The 20,756-nt window shown below is 46.8% G+C and overlaps 1 protein-coding gene across 2 annotated transcripts in view; it reads left to right on the top strand.

The window, feature by feature from the left end:
* The window catches only part of LOC139277107 (ranBP-type and C3HC4-type zinc finger-containing protein 1-like), a 58,355-nt gene that overhangs the window by 15,013 nt on the left and 22,586 nt on the right, over nt 1-20,756 (top strand). For both annotated transcript variants that reach the window (XM_070895125.1, XM_070895124.1), the window contains 5 exons: nt 2,335-2,428; nt 11,035-11,257; nt 16,134-16,213; nt 18,132-18,305; nt 19,853-20,013. In XM_070895125.1, coding sequence (XP_070751226.1) covers nt 2,335-2,428; nt 11,035-11,257; nt 16,134-16,213; nt 18,132-18,305; nt 19,853-20,013 — 732 coding nt within the window. The remainder of the gene's footprint in view (nt 1-2,334; nt 2,429-11,034; nt 11,258-16,133; nt 16,214-18,131; nt 18,306-19,852; nt 20,014-20,756) is intronic.

Raw genomic sequence — 20,756 nt, 5'->3', positions numbered from 1 at the left:
CCATCCCAATGCAGAATTCCACCATATTATGGTCACTCTTCCCCAAGGGGCCTCGCACAACGAGATTGCTAATTAATCCTCTCTCATTACACAACACCCAGTCTAAGATGGCCTCCCCCTGAGTTGGTTCCTCGACATATTGGTCTAGAAAACCATCCCTTATGCACTCCATGAGTCGGTCATTTGACCCTTGAGCCTGCTCCGCCATTTAATAAGATCATGGCTGATCTGAACCCAGCCAGTTGGGTTCGGGGGATCCACGATGAGGCAGGTGGTTGTGAGCCTGGTGGCTGAACTGGTAATGTGTAGAGTGATTGTTAAACCTTTTGCTAATAAACCAACTCGTTCTTAAGGGAGGCAAAGGTTATGGGGAGCGGGCAGGGAAGTGGAGTTGAGGTCGATAATCAGCCATGATATTGAATGGCGGAGCAGGCTCGAGGGGCCGTATGGCCTACTTCTGTTCCTAGTTCTTACGTTCTTTCTCATAAGTGTTAGCATCAAAGGCTCTCAAGGCAAGTGCAGTTTAGATTAGATGGGAATGTAGAGATGACTGGACTGTGTCCCCGCGTATGGCTTAACCTTGAATATAGAGCACTGCTAGTGGTACACATTAAACACCTCATAGCCCAACAGTGACCATTGCAAGCCTCTCTGCTCCCTGGTCAAGTCCCACATTTCCAGTCCCGTCCTGTGTTTTGCCACCCGCGATCCTATCCTCACTGCTGATTCCCCTCAATGCCAATTTTTATCCCAATACGGCTGCTACTGCTTCGAGAAGCCCAGATGTGTGTGGGCAGCTGAACACACATTAAATACACACTATTGGCCAAGGCGTCTAAGACACTGGGACCAGTCTCTAACCCGCCCTCTTCCCACTTGGCAGAACTGATGAAACTTGGGAGTATTGGTGCTACAACCAAAATTTAGACAACTATCTTCTGGAAACAAATATTAACTATCTGGATCAAAAGTAAGCACCTATTCACTGATGGGGGAGACTAGAACTAGAGGGCATGATCTTAGAATAAGGGGCCACCCATTTAAAACTGAGATGAGGAGAAATTTCTTCTCTCAGAGGGTTGTAAATCTGTGGAATTCGCTGCCTCAGAGAGCTGTGGAAGCTGGGACAATGAATAAATTTAAGACAGAAATAGACAGTTTCTTAAACGATAAGGGGATAAGGGGTTATGGGGAGCGGGCGGGGAGGTGAAGCTGAGTCCATGATCAGATCAGCCATGATCTAATTAAATGGCGGTGCAGGCTCGAGGGGCCGTATGGCCTACTCCAGCTCCTATTTATATGTTCTTAAGTTATGTTTTTATACCCCTGCAGCTGTGATTGTTTACACATTCCTGATGGGAGAACAAACTAAATAGTAAACTGCACCGGCACTAGATTTAGTTTGAGAGCCAGACCTGGACTATTGCAGCCCTGTCTAATTCTTGCTGACAACCCACACCGGCTGTTAATCACTCCCTGTATGTAATATAAAAACAGAAAATGCTGTAAATCTCAGCGGGTCAGGCAGCATCTGTGGAGAGAGAAACAGAGTTAACGTTTTGGGTCGATGACCCTTTGTCAGAACTGGCGAATGTTTCTGAAGGGTCACTGAAAGGGGGAGGGGAAGAAAGAACAAAGGGGAAGGTCTGTGATAGGGTGGAAGGCAGGAGAGAATAGAGAGACAAAAGGGATGATGGGCCGACTTGAGATGGTAGTGGCAGAAGTTGGAAAAAGATTAGTCTAGATAGGGTATGAATGGTGGGATAATTACCGGCAGACATGGGAAACAGAAAAAAAATTGCATAAGATCAGGGGGGTGTTTAAAAAAAGAAGAAAGAGAGAAAAATATGGGCAGAGGTTATGGTTTTAAATTGTTGAACTCGATGTTGAGTGCAGGAGGCTGTAAAGTGCCTAAACGAAAGATGAGGTGCTGTTCCTCAAGCTTGCGTTGAGCTTCGTTGGAACAATGCAGGAGACCGAGGACGGAGAGGTCAGAGTGGGAGTGGAGCGGGGAATTAAAGTGACAGGCGACCGGAAGCACAGGGTCACACTTACGGACGGAACGGAGCTGTTCTGCAAAGCGGTCACCCAATCTACACTTGGTCGCCCCATTGTAGAGGAGACCACATCGTGAGCAGCGAATACAGTATACTAAATTGAAAGAAGTACAAGTAAATCTTCCTGGTGGTTTGTCCGACACTTCACAATCCATGAGCCTGGTCCCCTCCTGTATTGCTGCCTTCGCTGTCGGTATTTTAAATCTAGCACAAGTGCGATGACAAAAAAGCAGTCTTATTTTTTCGAGATAACAAATTCCTACTGCTTACCTTGTAGATTAAAAGTTGGGGTTGAAGATTCAAAGTCACGCGGTATTTCCATCACCATGACCGTGTTCCCGTACATGACCATTGCAACGCTGAAGACAAAGGTAAAGTGAGACTCTAGTTACAATGAAGTACAGCACACAATCAGGAAGATTACAGACAGAATAACCAACAAATTGTGGCGAGTTATGGTAGGGGCGGGGGGGGAGAGTAAACTCTGCAAATGCTGAGGAAACATAATTTACACGCCTGAGCGTCTGTTTCATATCACAGGTTAAATTATGCTCTCCTGACCAGGTCAGAAATGGTTAGTGATCTTCTTCATACTGCTTAAAAAACATGCTGTGCTGTCAGCTGTGTCTCAGTGGGTAGCACCCTCGCCTCTGAGTCAGAAGGTTGCTGGCCCATGTCCCAATCCAGAGATGTGAGGTTTCGCTGCACTGTCAGAGCTGCCGTCTTTCGGATGAGATGTTAAACTCAATGGGTTGCACTCTCTCGTCTCTGAGTCAGAAGTTTATGGGTTTAAGTCCCACTTCAGAGACGTGAGCACATAAATCTAGGCTGACACTCCCAGTGCAGTCCCGAGGGAGCGCTGCACTGTCGGAGGTGCCGCCTTTCAGATGAGCCGTTAAACCCAGGCCCCGTCTGCCCTCTCAGGTGGATGTTAAAGATCCCATGGCACCATTGCGAAGAAGAGCAGGGGAGTTATCCCTAGTGTCCTGGCCAATATTTATCCCTCAATCAATATCACTAAAACAGATGATCTGGCCATTATCACATTGCTGTTTGAGGGAGCTTGCTGTGCGCAAATTGGCTGCCACGTTTCCCACATTACAACAGTGACTGCACTCCAAAAGTACTTCATTGGCTGCAAGGCTCTTTGAGACGTCCGGTGGTCGTAAAAGGCGCTATATAAATGCATGTTTTTGTTTTTCCTTTCTGATTGCTGCCATGCCTACACAGGTTGAGGAGGACTGGTCAAATGGCCTGTTGGCACTCGTTGGCTAGGATCACGGGTGCCCATTTGGGTGAGGTGCCAGAGTGTGTACGATGCCTGGGGAACGTACTCCAGTGTGAGTCGGTGTCTTCGGAAGGGGTGGGAGAGGAAGGGGAAAAATTACTCAAGCAATCAGCATTACTTTGGGCTGAATTCTGTGACCTTTTTTCTCCATGAGGTCACGTTCCTCTTCCTCCGACTCCAGTTTAGTCTAATTCTCGAGGACAAACCTTTTCTGGTTGTCAGCAGAGCTTATTGGATGTTCCTTATTTGAGGAGTACTCCATTTTAAAAAGAAAAAAAGGGCACAGGCGTTTAGCATTCACGATCGGCCTGGTTTTACTGGAGTGCACGCTAACTTGTGGCTTGAAGTGTCTGAATGATGCCTGCCACAGATTTTAGACCAGAGGTGGAATTGTGTAAACGCCACCTATTGAGACATCGAACCAAACCACCCCGCTTCCTGCAATGTAGCTGATGGTGTGTCAAGGTTGTGGCTGAACTGGTTGGGAGCTCTGACCCCACCCTTCCTGTACATTACTGTGGTGACATTTTAATATGTTGTTGTTGTTACGAAAATCCTGTGCGGAAAGACCAGAGAAAGAAATAGATTTAAGACAATAACAAAAATACAATGGGTCGTTTTTTTGGGTTACATTAACACAACAACAACTTGTATTTATTTAGTGCCTTTAATGTAGTGAAACGTCCCAAGGAGCTTCACAGGAGTATTATGCGCTAAAAATTTGACATGAGCTGCATAAGTAGAAGTTAACACAGGTGACGGGGTAGGTTTTAAGGAGCGCCTTGAAGGAGGAACGCGAGGCGGAGAGTTTTAGGCAGGGAGTTCCAGAGCTTGGGGCCCAGGCAATAGAGGGCACGGCCACCAATGGTTGAACAATTATAATCAGGGATGCTTAGGAGGGCAGAATTAGAGGAGCGCAGACATCTCGGGGGGGGGTTGTGGGGCTGTGAGGTTGTGAGGCTCACAGTGCGGACTATGAATTCCACATAGAGAGAGGTCCTGTGGGAAGGAGGACAGTCGGAGTATATTTGAGTTTGTGTGTAAGTATTGGCACCTGTGGCGGAGCCTGGTCTCCAGTCGTCTTGGATCCCCTTGCCACTGGACCAATACCTTGCTCCGTCAAGCCCGTGTGGTGGCTGGTGTGCAACGGCCACTCCACGTTAAAAGAATTCACGCACAGGCACCTTCCACTGTTTAAAATGTGTTCATCAGTCACCTGAGTACTCATTTTTAGTATGGAAGCAAGTCATCCTCGACCCCGAGGGACTGCCTATGATGATGATGTGGGACTGAAGGAGATTAGAGATAGGGAGGGGTGAGGCCATGGAGGGATTTGAAAATAAGGATGAGAATTTTGAAATCCAGGCGTTGCTTTAACTGGAAGCCAATGTAGGTCAGCGAGCACAAGGGTGATGGGTGAGCAGGACTTGGTGCGAGTTAGGACACGGGACAGCCGAATTTGGGATCACCACTAGTTTGCGTCGGGTAGAATGTGGGAGGCCAGCCAAGAGTGCATTGGAATAGTCAAGTCTAGAGGTAACAAAGGCAGGGATGAGGGCTTCAGCAGCCAATGAACTGAGACACGGGCGGAGACGGGCGATGTTACAGAGGTGGAAATAGATGGTCTTAGTTATGCTGTGGATATGTGGTCAAAAATGACACCAGGGTTGCGAACAGTCTGGTTCAGCCTCAGACAGGAATTGGGGAGAGGGATGGAGTCAGTGGCTAGGGAACGGAGTTTGTGGCGGGGACCGAAAACAGTGGCTTCGGCCTTCCAAATATTCAATTGGAGAAAATTTCTGCTCATCCACAACTGGACTCCAAGTTGTCTGACAATTCAGAGACCGTGGAGGGTTTGAGAGAAGTGGTAGTGAGGTAGAGCTGGGTGTCGTCAGTGTACATGTGGAAACTGACGCTGTGTTTCCAGATGATGTCGCCAAAGGGGCAACATGTAGATAAGAAATAGGAGAAGGAAGAACCGTTTTGGATGCAAAATACACTTTCTGTTCTTCAGAAATAAAAACAGAAACCAGAAATTATTTGGCAACTAGCTCCCTTTCTAATCCACGTACATGTCGATTTTTTACACGTGTTTTGGTATCACGTTTCACAGTTCCATCTATTTATCCCGTGAAAACCGGAAACCAGTGGAGGTCCTGCCAATCTCCCACCAGCTCAAGGATAGTGGTCAAAAACCTAAATAAGTTTGGGATTCATTGCATTCCAATCTGTTCTTGGTTAAAAGCTCTGTACCACTATGGGCTAAAGACATGATTCTGTTTTTATGCTGGGCGGACCGATGTAAATGCATCACAGTTATATCTCACAGTGCTCAGCTATCGCCTTCAGCTGCCTCGGCCCTAAACTCTGAAATTCCCTCCTGTAATGTATGCTCACAGGCTCCTGATCTTTGGGCACCCTGTGCGGAGGGGAGCGGGCAGGTCGGAAGGCCTCCTCGTAGGACTGCTCCTGGGCACAGCCAAGGGGGCCATCAGCCGGTCCAGGCAGCGGGCGGTCGAGGGGGTCGTTCAGCCCGACTGCCTGCCTCTCTTCCGCGGTTACATCCGAGCCGGGGTGTCCCTGGAGATGGAGCACGCGGTGTCCACCGGTACACTCGCGGCCTTCCGTGAGAGGTGGGCGCCGGAGGGACTGGAGTGCATCATCACCCCGGCAACCAAATTTTAATTTGATCCTTAATGTTTAAAGCTTAATTTGTCTATGTTTGTCGGTTTTAGTGCCCACCCTCCCTTTTAGCCAGGGGGCACTTGTATAATTTGTGATTTTGGTACCCTCAAAAAAAAAACAAGGGGGCACTTGAAATACTTTTGGAATGTAACCCCCCCCCCCACCACCTTTAATCAGGGGGCACTTGTTTAATGTTCACAACTAAAATAGTTGTAGAGCTGTTGAGTTGGGAGTGGCTTAGCCAGTCATGTGATGTTCACAAGACTCAATAAAACCCCAGCCAGTTGGATTCGGGGGATCCACGATGAGGCAGGCGGTTGTGAACCTAGTGGATGAACTGGTAATGTGTAGTGTGATTGTTAAACCGTTGCTAATAAACCAACTAGTTCTACATTACAAGCCCACTGACTCCCACAGCTACCTGGACTACACTTCCTCCCACCCCACATCCTGTAAGGGCTCCATTCCATTCTCCCAGTTTCTCCGTCTCCGTCACATCTGCTCTGACGACGCCACCTTTCACACTAGTGCCTCTGACATGTCTTCCTTTTTCCTCAATTGAGGATTCCCCTCCGCCGTGGTTAATATGGCCCCTGACCGTGTCTGTTCTATTTCCTGTACCTCTATGGCCTTACTCCTCCCAATCACTGTAACATCCTTCAGCCCTATAACCCTCCAAGATCTCTGCGCTCCTTCACTTCCAACCTCTTGAGCATTCCCCTCTAATAATCGCTCCACCATCGGCGGCCATGCCTTCAGCTGCCTAGGCCCTTGTAATGTATTAAGAATTCATAGCAACACATTGCTATTAAGAACTAGTTGGTTTATTAACAAAGGTTTAACAATCACACTACACATTACCAGTTCATCCACCAGGCTCACAACTGCATACCTCATCGTGGATGACCTAGACGCAATTGACTGGGGTTTTATTGAGTCTTGTGAACATCACGTGACTGGCTAAGCCACTCACGATGCAAAAACTTTACAAACCACATTGCCGCCCTAAGTTCTGGAATTCCCTCCTTAAACCTCTCTGCCTCTCTCTCCTCCTTTAAGACGCTCCTTAAAACCTACATCTTTGACCCAGCTTTTGGTCACCTGTCCTAATATCTCCTTATGTGGCTCGGTGTCAAATGTTATCTGATAGCACTCCCCTGAAGTGCCTTGGGAGGTTTTACTAAATTAAAGGTGCTATATAAATGCAAGTTGTTGTTACTCCTTCTGAACAGAAATGGCAGTTTCGGCAAATATGTTATATTTTATGTACCACTATTGTAATTGAATAGAAACTGACTGAGTTTCAGTGGCTGTCTAAAGGTGTTTTGGTACTGTAACAAATTCCTCTGCCCAGATTGTTCCATTTTACACAGCATGCATTCACTTTGCATCACATTCTATCTCGAGAGATTTGATTTGTGCATTATATTTAACTGTATAAGTTTGATCACAAGATATTATTAGTGATATTTGATGGTCAATTGTTTGAATTCAATTTTTCCTTTTGATTTTAAAACAATGTTTTTAATATATTGATCGGAGTTCTATCACAATAAAAATCATAACATTTATATATTTTTGATTGCTGCTCAAGTTATGGCTTATCGCTTTAAATTTGGTTACTCTTATTGGGAGCTGATCACAACAACAACTATTATTTATATAGCGCCTTTAACATAGTAAAAGTCCCCAAGCGCTTCGCAGTAGTATTACAAGACAAAACAGATAAATTTGACACTGAGCCACAAAAGAAGAAATAAAGGCAGATGACCTTTGGGATAAGGGGTAAGCCATTTAGGACCGAGATGAGGAGAAACTTCTTCATCCAGAGAGTGGTGAACCTGTGGAATTCTCTACCACAGAAAGTAGTTGAGGCCAATTCACTAAATATATTCAAAAGGGAGTTAGATGAAGTCCTTACTACTAGGGGGATCAAGGGGTATGGCGAGAAAGCAGGAATGGGGTACTGAAGTTGCATGTTCAGCCATGAACTCATTGAATGGCGGTGCAGGCTAGAATGGCCGAATGGCCTACTCCTGCACCTATTTTTCTATGTTTCTATGACCAAAAGTTTGGTTAAGGACGTAGGTTTTAAGGAGCCTCTTAAAGGAGGAAAGAGAGGTAGAGAGGCAGAGAGGTTTAGGGAGGGAGTTCCAGATCTTAGGGCCCAGGCAGCTGAAGGCACGGCCCACCGATGGTTGAGCAGTTATAATGAGAGATGTTCAAGAGGGCAGAATTTGAGGAGCACAGATATCTTGTGGGGTTGTGAGGCTGAAGGAGATTACAGAAATAGGGAGGGGCGAGGCCATGGAGTGATTTGTAAACAAGGATGTGAATTTTGAAATCGATTACATAGGATATACGGCACAGAAACAAGCCGTGCCGGCGTTTATGCTCCACTTGAGCCTCCTCTCGTCTTTCCTCATCTAACTCTCTCAGCATATCCCTCTATTCCCTTCTCTCTCATATGCTTCTCTAGCCTCTCCTTAAATGCATCGATACTATTCACCTCAACTGCTCCCTGTGGTAACGAGTTCCACATTCTCACCACTCTCTGGGTGATAATAATCATTATATTATAATAAATAATCTCTCATTTAGCTTGTGTGTGTCTCTCCACTATCTTGTTTCCACATATTGGGGAGGATATACACCACTGTCTGGTATGCAAAATGTCACTTCAAAAGCAATATTCCTATGCAAATATATTTTGATTGCAAAGCATCATCATCATAGGCAGTCCCTCGGAACCGAGGAAGACTTGCTTCCACTCTTAAAAACGAGTCCTTAGGTGGCTGAACAGTCCAATACGAGAACCATAGTCCCTGTCACAAATGGGACAGATAGTCGTTGAGGGAAAGGGAGGGTGGGACTGGTTTGCTGCACGCTCTTTCCGCTGCCTGCGCTTGATTTCTGTGTGCTCTCGCTGTTGAGACTCGAGGTGCTTGGCACCCTCTCCGATGCACTTCCTCCACTTTGGCCAGGGACTGCCAGGGGTCAATGGGGATGTTGCACCTTTTCAGGGAGGCTTTCAGGGTGTCCCTGTAACGTTTCCTCTGCCCACCTTTGGCTCGTTTGCCGTGAAAGAGTTCCGAGTAGAGCGCTTGCTTTGGGAGTCTCGTGTCTGGCATGTGAACAATGTGGCCTGCCCAGTGGAAACCAGTTAACAAAGACATTTTCAGGGGAAAGCAAGCAATTACAGCTATTGGGAAAGATTAAACAGGTTGGGGCTTTTTTCTTTAGAAAAGAGAAGACTTAGAGTTGACCTGATGGAGGTCTTTAACATTATGAATGGGTTGGACCCGGTAGATTTGGAGAGAATGTTTCCACTTGTAGAACAATCCAAAACTAGGGGGCCATAAATACGGGATAATTACTAATAAATCCAATAGGGAAATAAGGGGAAATGTCTTTACTCAGAGAATGGTTAAACTCGCTACCACAGGGAGTGGTTGAGGTAAATAGCTTAGATGCTTTCAAAAGGAAACTAGGTGGGTGCATGAGAGAAAGGGGAATAGAAAGATATGCTGAAAGGCTGAGATGAGGCAGATGGACTGGAAGGAGACTCATGTGGAGTATAAACCCCAGCACAGACTAGTTGGGCCGAATGGCCTGTTTCTGTACTGTACAATCCATGGAAACCTGCTTCATCCCCATTGAATTCCAGGTGATGGGATTCTGCAGGTCCAATATCTGTTGGTTGAATTCATGCAGTTTGGTGTGACGGAAAAGCCTATAATGGGTTGTCTAGTTTGGCTCTCCACGCGACGGCCTCCTGAGATGCCGAGTGGGGATTTGAGGTGTCTCCCACGACGGATCTCAGTGGGCAGGTCGATGTGATGTGTTCCGTGGTCTGGGACTCACGGTCACAGTCGCACTTAGGGTCGTCCCTCACCTTCCACTGGTGGAGCGGGTGGCCGCATTGTCTACGCCCCGGGCGGGTCCGGTCGAGTGCTGTCCAATGTCTCCGAGAGCGGTTGAAGCTAGGGACCTCTGTAGTTGGGTCAGTGATGAGGCATTGGTTCTTCATGTTGAAATCATGTTGTTTGATCATTAGAGCCCACAGCTCCTTGCCTTCTACCATGGATCCCACTGTTAGTGAGGGAAGAAAGTATACTGGAAAATAAATAAAACTGTCCCCATGAATTCCTGTACCTATCATATTACAGATGGATAGGAGGGCATTTCATGCAATAGATGGTATCAATAAATCAAACGAATCTTGCTCTTGCAGGTTACGCCATTATTTGAATTAAATGTGCTATTGGCTGGTCCAAAACCAGGACATTTAGATTTCCCACAATATGTTTGCTCTCTGGGAGAAACTGCCTAGTATTCTCTATATCTGAGAGCAGTAATGTGCTGTGAAATCTAATTTCCACAGGGTTCTCTCAATGATCTGTTTATGGTTATTTATACCATTTCTCTGGAGGCCTGGTCAATTTTCCAAAAAGAAACCCCAGCCCGTGGAAATTCCAAGCCACTTGCCTTATCAATAAGGCATCAGCTGTGGCTCAGTGGGCAGCACTCTCAGAAGGTTGAGGATTCAAGTCCCACTCCAGAGACTTGAGTGCATAATCTTTAAACCGACACTTCAATGCCATACCGAGATGACATGTTAAACCAAAGTTTAATCTTCAACACAAATTAAATTAATATTTTTTTTGTCTGTCTTCTCGGGTGGACGTAAAAGATCCATGGTACTTTTCAAAGAGCGGGTGAATTCTCCCCCGGTGCCCGGCCAATATTTATTCCTCAATCAACATCACTAAAACATTATCTGGTCATTGTCTCATTGCTGTGTGTGGGAGCTTGCTGTGTGCAAACTAGCTGCCACATTTCCTACATTACAACAGTGACTACACTTCAAAAGTACGTCATTGGCTGTAAGGCGCTTTGGAACATCCTGAGGTGGTGAAAGGAGCTATATAAATGCAAGTTCTTTCCTTCTAGCCAATTTGAAAATCACGTTGAATATGTTTCCTCTTTCTGTCACCCATAAAGATGTATGAAGATTACAGTTTTCACCCCAAACTGCAACAGTGGATCATTGCACAGCGCCTGGCAAAGGACGGTGAAACGCTTTCCTTCCATGGCATTAAAAAGGATGGGGACACGGCCTTTGTGTATCTGCTGACAGCCAAGCAGGTCAACATGACACGGAGACAATACGAACAGGATCTGGAGCAGAAGCTGCTTCTCTCTCCAGTGATAGAGACAGCCAGTGGTGAGTCCCGGTTTCAGGAAGCACTTCTTCAACACAAATCTGGGACTCTCTTACCCCACCCTCCCCACAAAAAGCTGTTGAGGGTGGGGGGGGGGGGAATCAAAAATTTTAAAACTGCTATTGATAGATTTTTGTTAGGCGAGGGTATTAAGGGTTACGGAACCAAGGCGGGTAGATGGAGTTAATTTACACATCAGCTGTGATCTAATTGAATGGCGGAGCAGGCTTGAATAGGGCAGAATGGCCTCTTCCTGCTTCTATGATTCCGGTTTTCACAGGAAAAATTGATGGAGCTGTGAAACGTGACTCCCGAAACAGGTCCATCCTTGATAAATCCAATTGAAATTTCTATTTAATCTTGATCATGTCAGATATTTTATTAGACTAATTAAAGATAGATTTCTAACATAGATTCAGAAGAAATGCTGTTCCACCCTTGCACTACAGGAAGGTTTTAATTACATTTACAAATACCATTTACAAAACACAAGCTCAAAAATGGCTGTTGCCAATATTAATAACAAAAGGCATGACTTATCTGTACAACTTTCTTGTCCACTTATTTTAAATATGTTAATGCCTCCTCTAAGATATCAGAAAAAGAAAGCTACACAAACATATGTTCATCCACTGATATCACCAACAGTCAAAATGTAATATGTGCATACATGTGTGAATGATGGATTAGGCACAGTGCTGGTTGAAAACTATTTTTAAACATTTGGTTTACACTCTACATTCACAGCTAATGATTATTAAACTAATTGCTCATCGACTAAATGATAGACTTTATTCCATGATGCACATATTTTCATAATAAATTAGATCTGGTAAATTCAAGTACAGATAAATATTAATGTAACCAATTTATTGTTCAACCAAATTTCAGTAAACTCAACTCTGAATTTCTGATTCGAGATAATGTGCAGATTTTCAGATGAGACATTAAACACAGGCTCTTTCTATCTGTTCAGTCCTGGATGCTAAACAACCATGGCACTATTCAAAGAGAAGCAAGGAACATAAGAAACAGGAGCAGGAGTAGGCCATACGGCCCCTCGAGCCTGCTCCGCCATTTAATAAGATCATGGCTGATCTGATCTTGGCCCCAACTCCATTTCCCCGCCCGCTCCCCATAATCCCCAAGGAAGTTGTCCTGGGCAATTTCCTCCCTCAATCAACATCACCCCACAAAATGGATGTAGTTATTTGCAACTGAAAAATGCTCTCATTGGGTCCCCTTGATCACATGACCTAATTGGTCCCCTTGGAAGATAAGACACACCCACTCACCCAGCACTTTATCTGGAATGTGTAATTAGAATCGCTCAGTGACTTTGGAAAGTGTAATTCGAGCCATTCTGACTGCCGCCCTCCCAGCCCAAGTTCATGCCCCTCACCACCCACCAGCCCAAGTTCCTGCCACATCCCAGCCCAAGTTTCTGATGTTACACCTCCCCCACCTTCCCCCAGCCACCACTGCACCATAGATGGGGCATTGTGTGTGGGTCACGGATCGTTAACAGGTTTATTGGGTATGATGAATAGTGAAAGTGTCATGACTTTCGGATTTCATCTGCTCCAACGATGTCCCTTGTAACACACACAGCGAGCTTTCCAAGAAATCGGGTGTGGGTGTAAAGTGGGTTGGGAGATCCGTCTTCCCTGAGTTCCCTTTCTCCCCTCCGATCCCCTCTCCCGCGTCCCCTCTTTCCGTTTCTCTTTCCACCCCCGCCCCCCCAACAGTTTCTCTCTCGCTCTCTCTGCCCAACTCTCTCACTCTCTCCTCCCTAGTCTCTCTCGCTCTCTACCCAGTCTCTCTCTCTCTCTCCCTCCCTCCCCCAGTCTCTCTCCCCCAGTCTCTTTCTCTCTCCCCCAGTCTCTCTCTCTCTCTCCCTGCCCCTCTCTCTCTCTCCCTGCCTCAGTCTCTCTCTTCCCCCCCCCCCAGTGTCTCCTCCCAGTCTCCCTCTTCACCCCCCCCACCACAGTCTCTCCCCCCAGTCTCTCTCCCCCTCCCAGTCTTTTCCCCCCCTAGTCTCCGTCCTCCCAGTCTCTCTCCCCCCCCCCGCAGTCTCTCTCTCTCCCCCCCCCCGCAGTCTCTCTCCCCTCCCCCGCAGTCTCTCTCCCCACCCGTCTTTCTCTTTTCCCCCGCCCCAGTCTCTCTCTTTCTCCACCGCCAGTCTCTCTCTTCCCTCCCCCAGTCTCTCTCTTCCCTCCCAGTCTCTCCCCCCCCCCCACCAGTCTCTCTCTCTCCCCCCAGTCTCTCTCTCTTCCCCCCCCCAGTCTCTCTCTTCCCCCTCCCAGTCTCTCCACCCCCCCTAGTTTCTCTCTCTCCGCACCCCCCCAGTCTCTCTCCCCAGCCTCTCTCTCTCTCCCCCCCAGTCTCTCTCTTCCCCCTCCCAGTCTCTCCCCCCCAGTCTCTCTCTCTCTCTCCCCCCCACCTAGTCTCTCTCTCTCCCCAATCTCTCTCTCACCTCCCCCCCCACAGTCTTTCTCTCTCCAACTCTCTCTCTCCCCAATCTCTCACTCTCTCTCCTCCCATTGTCTCTCTCTCACACCCCTCCCCCACAGTCTCTCTCTCTCTCTCTCTCCTACTCTATCTCTCTCCTCAGTCTCTCTCTCTCTCCCCACCCCCCACAATCTCTGTCTCTCTCTCACTCTTTCCCCCCCCCCCACAGTCTCTCTCTCCCCCCCACCACCGTCTCTCGCTCTCGCCCCCCCGTCTGCCCCAGTCTCTCTCTCCCCCATCTCTCTTTCTCCACCACTCTCTCTCCTTCCCCCCCCACAGTCTCTCTCTCTCTCTCTTCCCCCCGCCAGCCTCTCTTCCCCTCCCCCACCCCCAGCCTCTCTTCCCACCCAGTCTCTCCCCCCCCAGTCTCTCTTCCCCCCCACACACTCTCCCCCCCCAGTCTCTCTCTTCCCCCCCCACACACTCTCCCCCTCCACCCCAGTCTCTCCCCCCTCCAGTCTCTCTCTCCCCCCCTCCAGTCTCTCTCTCCCCCCCTCCAGTCTCTCTCTCTCCCCCCCCCTACAGTCTCTCTCTTCTCCTCCCTTCCATAGTCTCTCTCTCTCTTACCCCCCCCCCCCCCCCAGCCTCTCGTCCCACCCAGTCTCTCTCTTCCCACCCAGTCTCTCTCTTCTCCCCCCCCCAGTCTCTCTCTCTCTCTCTCTCTCTCCCCCCCCCAGTCTCTCTTCCACCCCCCCCACAGTCTCTCTCCACCCCCACAGTCTCTCTGTCTCTCCCACCGCCAATGTTTTCTCTCCCACAGAAGGCCGCGAATGTTTGTGTAGATAATCACAATGATATTCTAGGCAAAAGTCCTGAAGGTAATCCAAAAGCTCGAAGCAGCACCAGTGGCAGTGAACTCCACGCGGTTTGACCCCACTTCTGGCTTCCTCGTATGTCGCATGCGCATGCGCAAAATCAACGGCCCATGCGCAAAAAGTGGGCGGAATCCAATGCGCCCATACGCAGAAGGACATTCAAAGAACTAGTGCAAATAATCACTCCGGAAAAAAATACAGCTTGTCTCATTGTGATTTATTGGATTTTGCTGTGTGCAAAATAGCAGCCATGGTTGGCACTTCAAAGTCATTAATTGTCCACTCCTACACTAGCTAATTGTATCAGCTAATTGCTGGTTAATGCTATTTGTCTGTAGAGTTGGTCACTTCTTAAAGACTTGTTTGAAAATTCCTACCTAATACATAGAATTACATCGAGTTACAGCACAGAAACAGGCCATTCGGCCCAACACGTCTATGCTGGTGTTTATGCTCCACTCGTGCCTTCTCCCACTTTACTTCACCACCCTATCATCATATACTTCTATTCCTTTCTCCCTCATATACTTATCTAGCTTCCCTTTAAAGGCTAAAGTCATCTATGCTATTCGCCCCAACTATTCTGTCGGGTAGCGAGTTCCACATTCTAACCACATTCTGAGTAAATAAGCTTCTCCTGAATTCCTTATTGGATTTATAAGTGACCTGTCTTATATTGATAGCCCCTAGTTTTAACTCCCCCAGAAATGGAAACATCTTCTCTACGTCTACCCTATCGAACTCTTTCATAATTTTAAAGATCTCTATCAGGTCACCCCCTCAGCCTTCTCCTTTCTAGAGAAAAGAACCTCCAGCTTGTTCAGTCCTTGCTGATCGTTATAACCTCTTATTTCTGGTGTCATCCTATTAAATCTTTTTTGCACTTTCCTCGGCACCTCTAAATCCTTTTTATCATATGGAGATCAGAACTGTGAACAGTACTCCAAGTGTGGTCCAATCGAGGTTCGTACAAGTTTACATGTGTGCCAGCTAACTTCCTGTGCCTCACTCAAGTAGCCTTTCGCCATCTATGCAATGGGTATTGGTTGCCTATTCCACTATGGATCATCTTAAGGAAAGCCTTGCATTTATGTAGCGCCTTTCTGGAGTGGGGCAGTTCGCGGCGTGCGTCATTAGTTAGACCTTTTTCTGCACCCTTCAGCTTGAATTTAATTTGTGGTGTAAATCGAGCAGCAAGTTCTGGAGACTCACAACTCACGCCGCATTATCTTCTTCCCCTGAACTTGCTGGCCAGTTTTTGCGTTAATGGTGGAGCATGTCATGAGCTCGCAATTATTTGTCCAACGACCTTTGGGCCAATGGTTCAGGAGACCGTTGAATTCTCCGCAGAGGAGGGGCTGAGTATGCAAATCTACAACAATTGTGCTGTTGGCTTACTCACTTTTTGCACCAATATTTATGTTTATCAGAAGGAGAGTCTCAATTTTAGTTGAAGAACAAATTTTGAAATAGGCTTGGCACAGGGTTTTTCTTTCTTGGCTGATGATAGGAGGGGTGATCTTGAAATATTAAATTTAACTCTTTCTTCTAGATACAGACGGTCCAAAACTGAATAATGAACACATTCTTCCTAAATTGGAAGCCCGTGGCATTCAATTAAACGAGGCAAAGGTAGGTTCAGTTCTAATCGGCAACTCCACAGCAGAGACTATTTGAAAAAGGACGTGCAGGCAGTGGTTTACAGGGTAGCAATCTTATCTTCCGATCATATGATCGCCTTAAATCAGCTTCACTCTCGTGGGTTATAATGTCCTCGATTCCTTGATTAACAGAGTACAATAATAGAATCAAATAGTCAATTGGAAGCGAAACAATCGCCCTAGAAATTACCTTAAAACAAAGACATACATTTATATAGCGCCTTTCATGACCTCAACCAATTAGGTACTTTTGAAATGTGGTCTTTTTAAAAAATTCATTCACGGGATGTGGGTGTCGCTGGCAAGGCCGGCATTTATTGCCCCTCCCCAATTGCCCTTGAGAAGGTGGTGGTGAGCTGCCTTTTTGAACCGCTGCAGTCTGTGTGGTGAAGGTGCTCCCACAGTGCTGACTTTATCGTAGCGGTTTGGTACAACTGAGTGTTTAGTTGGGCCATTTCAGAGTCCAGCCACATTGCTGTGGGTTTGGAGTCACATATCAGCCAGACCTGGTAAAGACGGCAGATTTCCTTCCCTAAAGGACATTCGTGAACCAGATTGTCCGACAATCTGGTAGTTCCATGGTCACCATTACTGATACTAGCTTTTTAAAATTCCAGACTTAATTAACTGAATTTAAATTCCCCAGCTGCTGCGGTGGGATTTGAACTCGCGTCTCCGGATCATTAGTCCAGGCCTCGGGATTACTAGCCCAGTAACATAACCACTATGCTACTGTAGCCCCTGTCAATGTTGTAATGTAAGAAATGCAGCAGCTCATTTGCACACAGCAGGATCCCACAACAGCAATGTGCTGGTTGACGAATAAGTGTTGGTCAGGATGTCACAAGAACTCCACTGCTCGACTGTGGGATCTTTTACGTCCACTTGGGAGAGCAGACGGGGCCTCCATTTAACGCCTCATTCGAAAGACTGCAGCTCAGACAGTGCAGCGCTCCCTCAGCACTGCACTAGGAGTGTCAGTCTAGATTATAACATAAGAACATAAGATTAGGAGCAGGAGTAGGCCATACGGCCCCTTGAGCCTGCTCCGCCATTCAATAAGATCATGGCTGATCTGATCATGGACTCAGCACCACCTCCCCGTCCGCTCCCCATAACCCCTTATCCCCTTATCGTTTAAAAAACTGTCTATTTCTGTCTTAAATTTATTCAATGTCCCAGCTTCCACAGCTCTCTGAGGCAGTGAATTCCACAGATTTACAACCTGAGAGAGAAAATCTCTCATCTCTGATTTAAATGGGCGGCCCCTTATTCTAAGATCACGCCCTCTAGTTCTAGTCTCCCCCCATCATCCTCTCAGCATCCACCTTGTCAAGCCCCCTCATAATCTTATACGTTTCGATAAGATCACCTCTCATTCTTCTGAATTGCAATGAGTAGAGGCCCAACTTACTCAACCTTTCCTCATAAGTCAACCCCCTCATCTCCGGAATCAACCTAGTGAACCTTCTCTGAACTGCCTCCAAAGCAAGTATATCCTTTTGTAAATATGGAAACCAAAACTGCACACAGTATTCCAGGTGTGGCCTCACCAATACCTTATATAGCTGTAGCAAGACTTCCCTGCTGTTATACTCCATCCCCTTTGCAATAAAGGCCAAGATTCCATTGGCCTTCCTGATCACTTGCTGTACCTGCATACTATCCTTTTGTGTTTCATGCACAAGTACCCCCAGGTCCCGCTGTACTGCATACTATGTTCTCAAACTCTGGACTGAAGCACTACTGTCAGGAACTAATGTCTTAATATTTAGTATATTAGTGGAATGGACAGAGTCTGTCCCTATTAAGGTCTTTGTGATCGCTATAAAGCCATAAAATACAAACTACCAGAAGAAACAAACATGTCTTCTTTGTCTCCCCATTAGGTTGGTTGGGAGTGTCCAGATTGCACGTACATCAATAAACCAACTCGACCAGGATGTGAGATGTGTAGCACGGCCAGACCAGATAACTACCAGTTGCCAGACCTGTATAAACCTGACCAGGATGAACTGCAAAGGATGAAGGATGAAGAAGAAGCTTACAAACAATATGAACAGGTAACCCTTGTATCATTTTTCAGCACCCGGTTTCTGCTTGTCCGGTTCTAACTTTCACTCTGTCTCATCGGCTTTCGGGTCTGTATTCGAAATCGCCACTGCACATGTGCGATAGGTACATAACAATGATAGCCTGAAATAAGGTTCCTATGTGGTTCGTGTGAGGCTCTGTGCATGCACACGATACAAAGAGGAAGCTGGGAAAAGCCAATCAGTTCACCCAGTTTGCCCTGCCATTTAGTTCCTCAGAAAAGATCCACCCGATCATGTTTTACTTTCTTCCTACTTGGGAATCATTCCAGAATCCCCCAACTCCCTAATTTATCACAAATATTAAGTCAGACTTCACTGCACTTGATGGCAGATGTCAGCAAACTCTCTAATTGTGAAGTGGCTCCTTCACTTTGTATTTGTCTCTTCCTCAGCAAATTATACAAGGTCAGGGGATAAATTTGGATGAGGAATGCCATTCGGCCCATCTTAGCTTCTCCATCCAGAAAAACCCATTGTATCTGTAATGTATTTGCTTCATGGGTTCTTTGCTTAAGAATTCATAGCAACACATTGCTATCAAGAACTAGTTGGTTTATTAACAAAGGTTTAACAATCAGACTACACATTATCAGTTCATCCACCAGGCTCACAACTGCATACCTCATCGTGGATGACCTAGACCCAACTGGCTGGGGTTTTATTGAGTCTTGTGAACATCACGTGACTGGCTAAGCCACTCACAATGCAACAGCTCTACAACTACTATTTTAATTATAACATTAAGCCAAGTGCCCCCTTTTGTGAGGGCACCAAAACCCACAAATTAACAAATAAAAATGAACAGGAACCTTGCCAAATCAAGTTAAAATTCTGTTCCCTGCTGTAACTCCAGTCCCTCCGGTGCCCACCTGTCGTGGAAGGACACCGCGTGCTCCATCTCCAGGGACACCATGGCGTGAACGTAGCCACGGAAGAGAGGCAGGCAGTCGGGCTGAACGATACCCTTGACCGCCCACTGCCTGGACCGGTTAATGACCACCTTGGCCAGGCCCAGGAGCAGTCCCACGAGGAGGCCTTCCGACCTGCCAGGCTCGCAACAGCTCTACAAACCTGTGAGCACACATTACAGTGTCCGACTGTCTTTTAAATATTCCCCAAGGTGTTTGATTGCATTGGGCCCATTCCCCAGGTACTGATCACTCTTTGATACAAGGAGTAACCTTTGGAGATGATGCTTTATTCTGTAAACATTAATTAGTGAAAACTACTATATTACCCTGGCACTGATAATGACGAGTCTCAGATTTGGAGTACACGTTCCATTGTTCCTTGAGGACTTGGTTCATGGTCTGGAACAGACACTGTGCCTTCTGCTGCTGCCATCACTGACATCCTGCCATTAACAGAAGTTAGGGACCCAACATTTCTGTTCTCCCTCCCCACTGCTGCTGCCACTCAAGTATTACCCGCACCACGTTACACACCCATTGGTAACTCATCGACTGCGCTTTGTGTTTGGATCTGAAACCAAATTGTTTCTGTTTTACAATCAGTCCGTGCTACTACAGCGGCAACAGAACTACCAGCTCCTGTTGGAAACGGATGACCAGAACTTGGTATCAACTGGGGAAGACTTTGAATGCCCGATCTGTTTTATCACCTTGGAGCATGGTAAAGGCGTTACTCTTCGAGAGTGCTTACATTCCTTCTGCAGGTAAGAAAAATGTTTCCGTGACGTAGTAGAAGAGGCAACTTGTGGGCAGTAGCTACAACATATAATTGGACAGTATGACCCAGTACTTCAATGCGGAACAGTGGCGATCTTCCTCAATCTTTCACTCAACAACAACAAATTGTATTTATATAGCGCCTTTAACATAGTAAAACGTTCCAAGCCGCTTCACAGGAGTATTATAAGACAAAAAAATTAGCACTGAGCCACATAAGGGGAAATTAGGGCAGATGGCCAAAAGGTTTAGGGAGAGAATTCCAGAGCTTGGGGCCCAGGCAACAGAAGGCACGGCCACCAATGGTGGACCGATTATAATCAGAGACACTCAAGAGGGCAGAGTTAGAGGAGCACAAATATCTCGGGGGGGGGGGGGGGGGGGGGGGGTTGTGGGGCTGGAGGAGATTACAGAGATAGGAAGAGGCGAGACCATGGAGGGATTTGAAAACTAGGATGAGAATTTTGAAATCAAGGCATTGCTCAACCGGGAGCCATTGTAGGTCAGCGAGCACAGAGGTGATGGGTGAATGGGAGTTAGGACATGGGCAGTCAAGTTTTGGGTGACCTCAAAATTTATGTAAGGTAGAATGTGGGAGGCTGGCCAGGTGTACATTGGAATAGTAACAAAGGTATGGATGAGGGCTTCAGCAGCGGATGAGCTGAGGCAGGGGCAGAGATGGCCGATGTTATGGAGGTGGAAATAGGTGGTCTTGAGTTATGCTGCCGAT

This window comes from Pristiophorus japonicus, chromosome 12, assembly GCF_044704955.1.
Source record: "Pristiophorus japonicus isolate sPriJap1 chromosome 12, sPriJap1.hap1, whole genome shotgun sequence".
In the NCBI taxonomy this organism is placed as follows: Eukaryota; Metazoa; Chordata; class Chondrichthyes; family Pristiophoridae; genus Pristiophorus; species Pristiophorus japonicus.
This window is presented reverse-complemented; position numbering and strand designations above follow the sequence as displayed.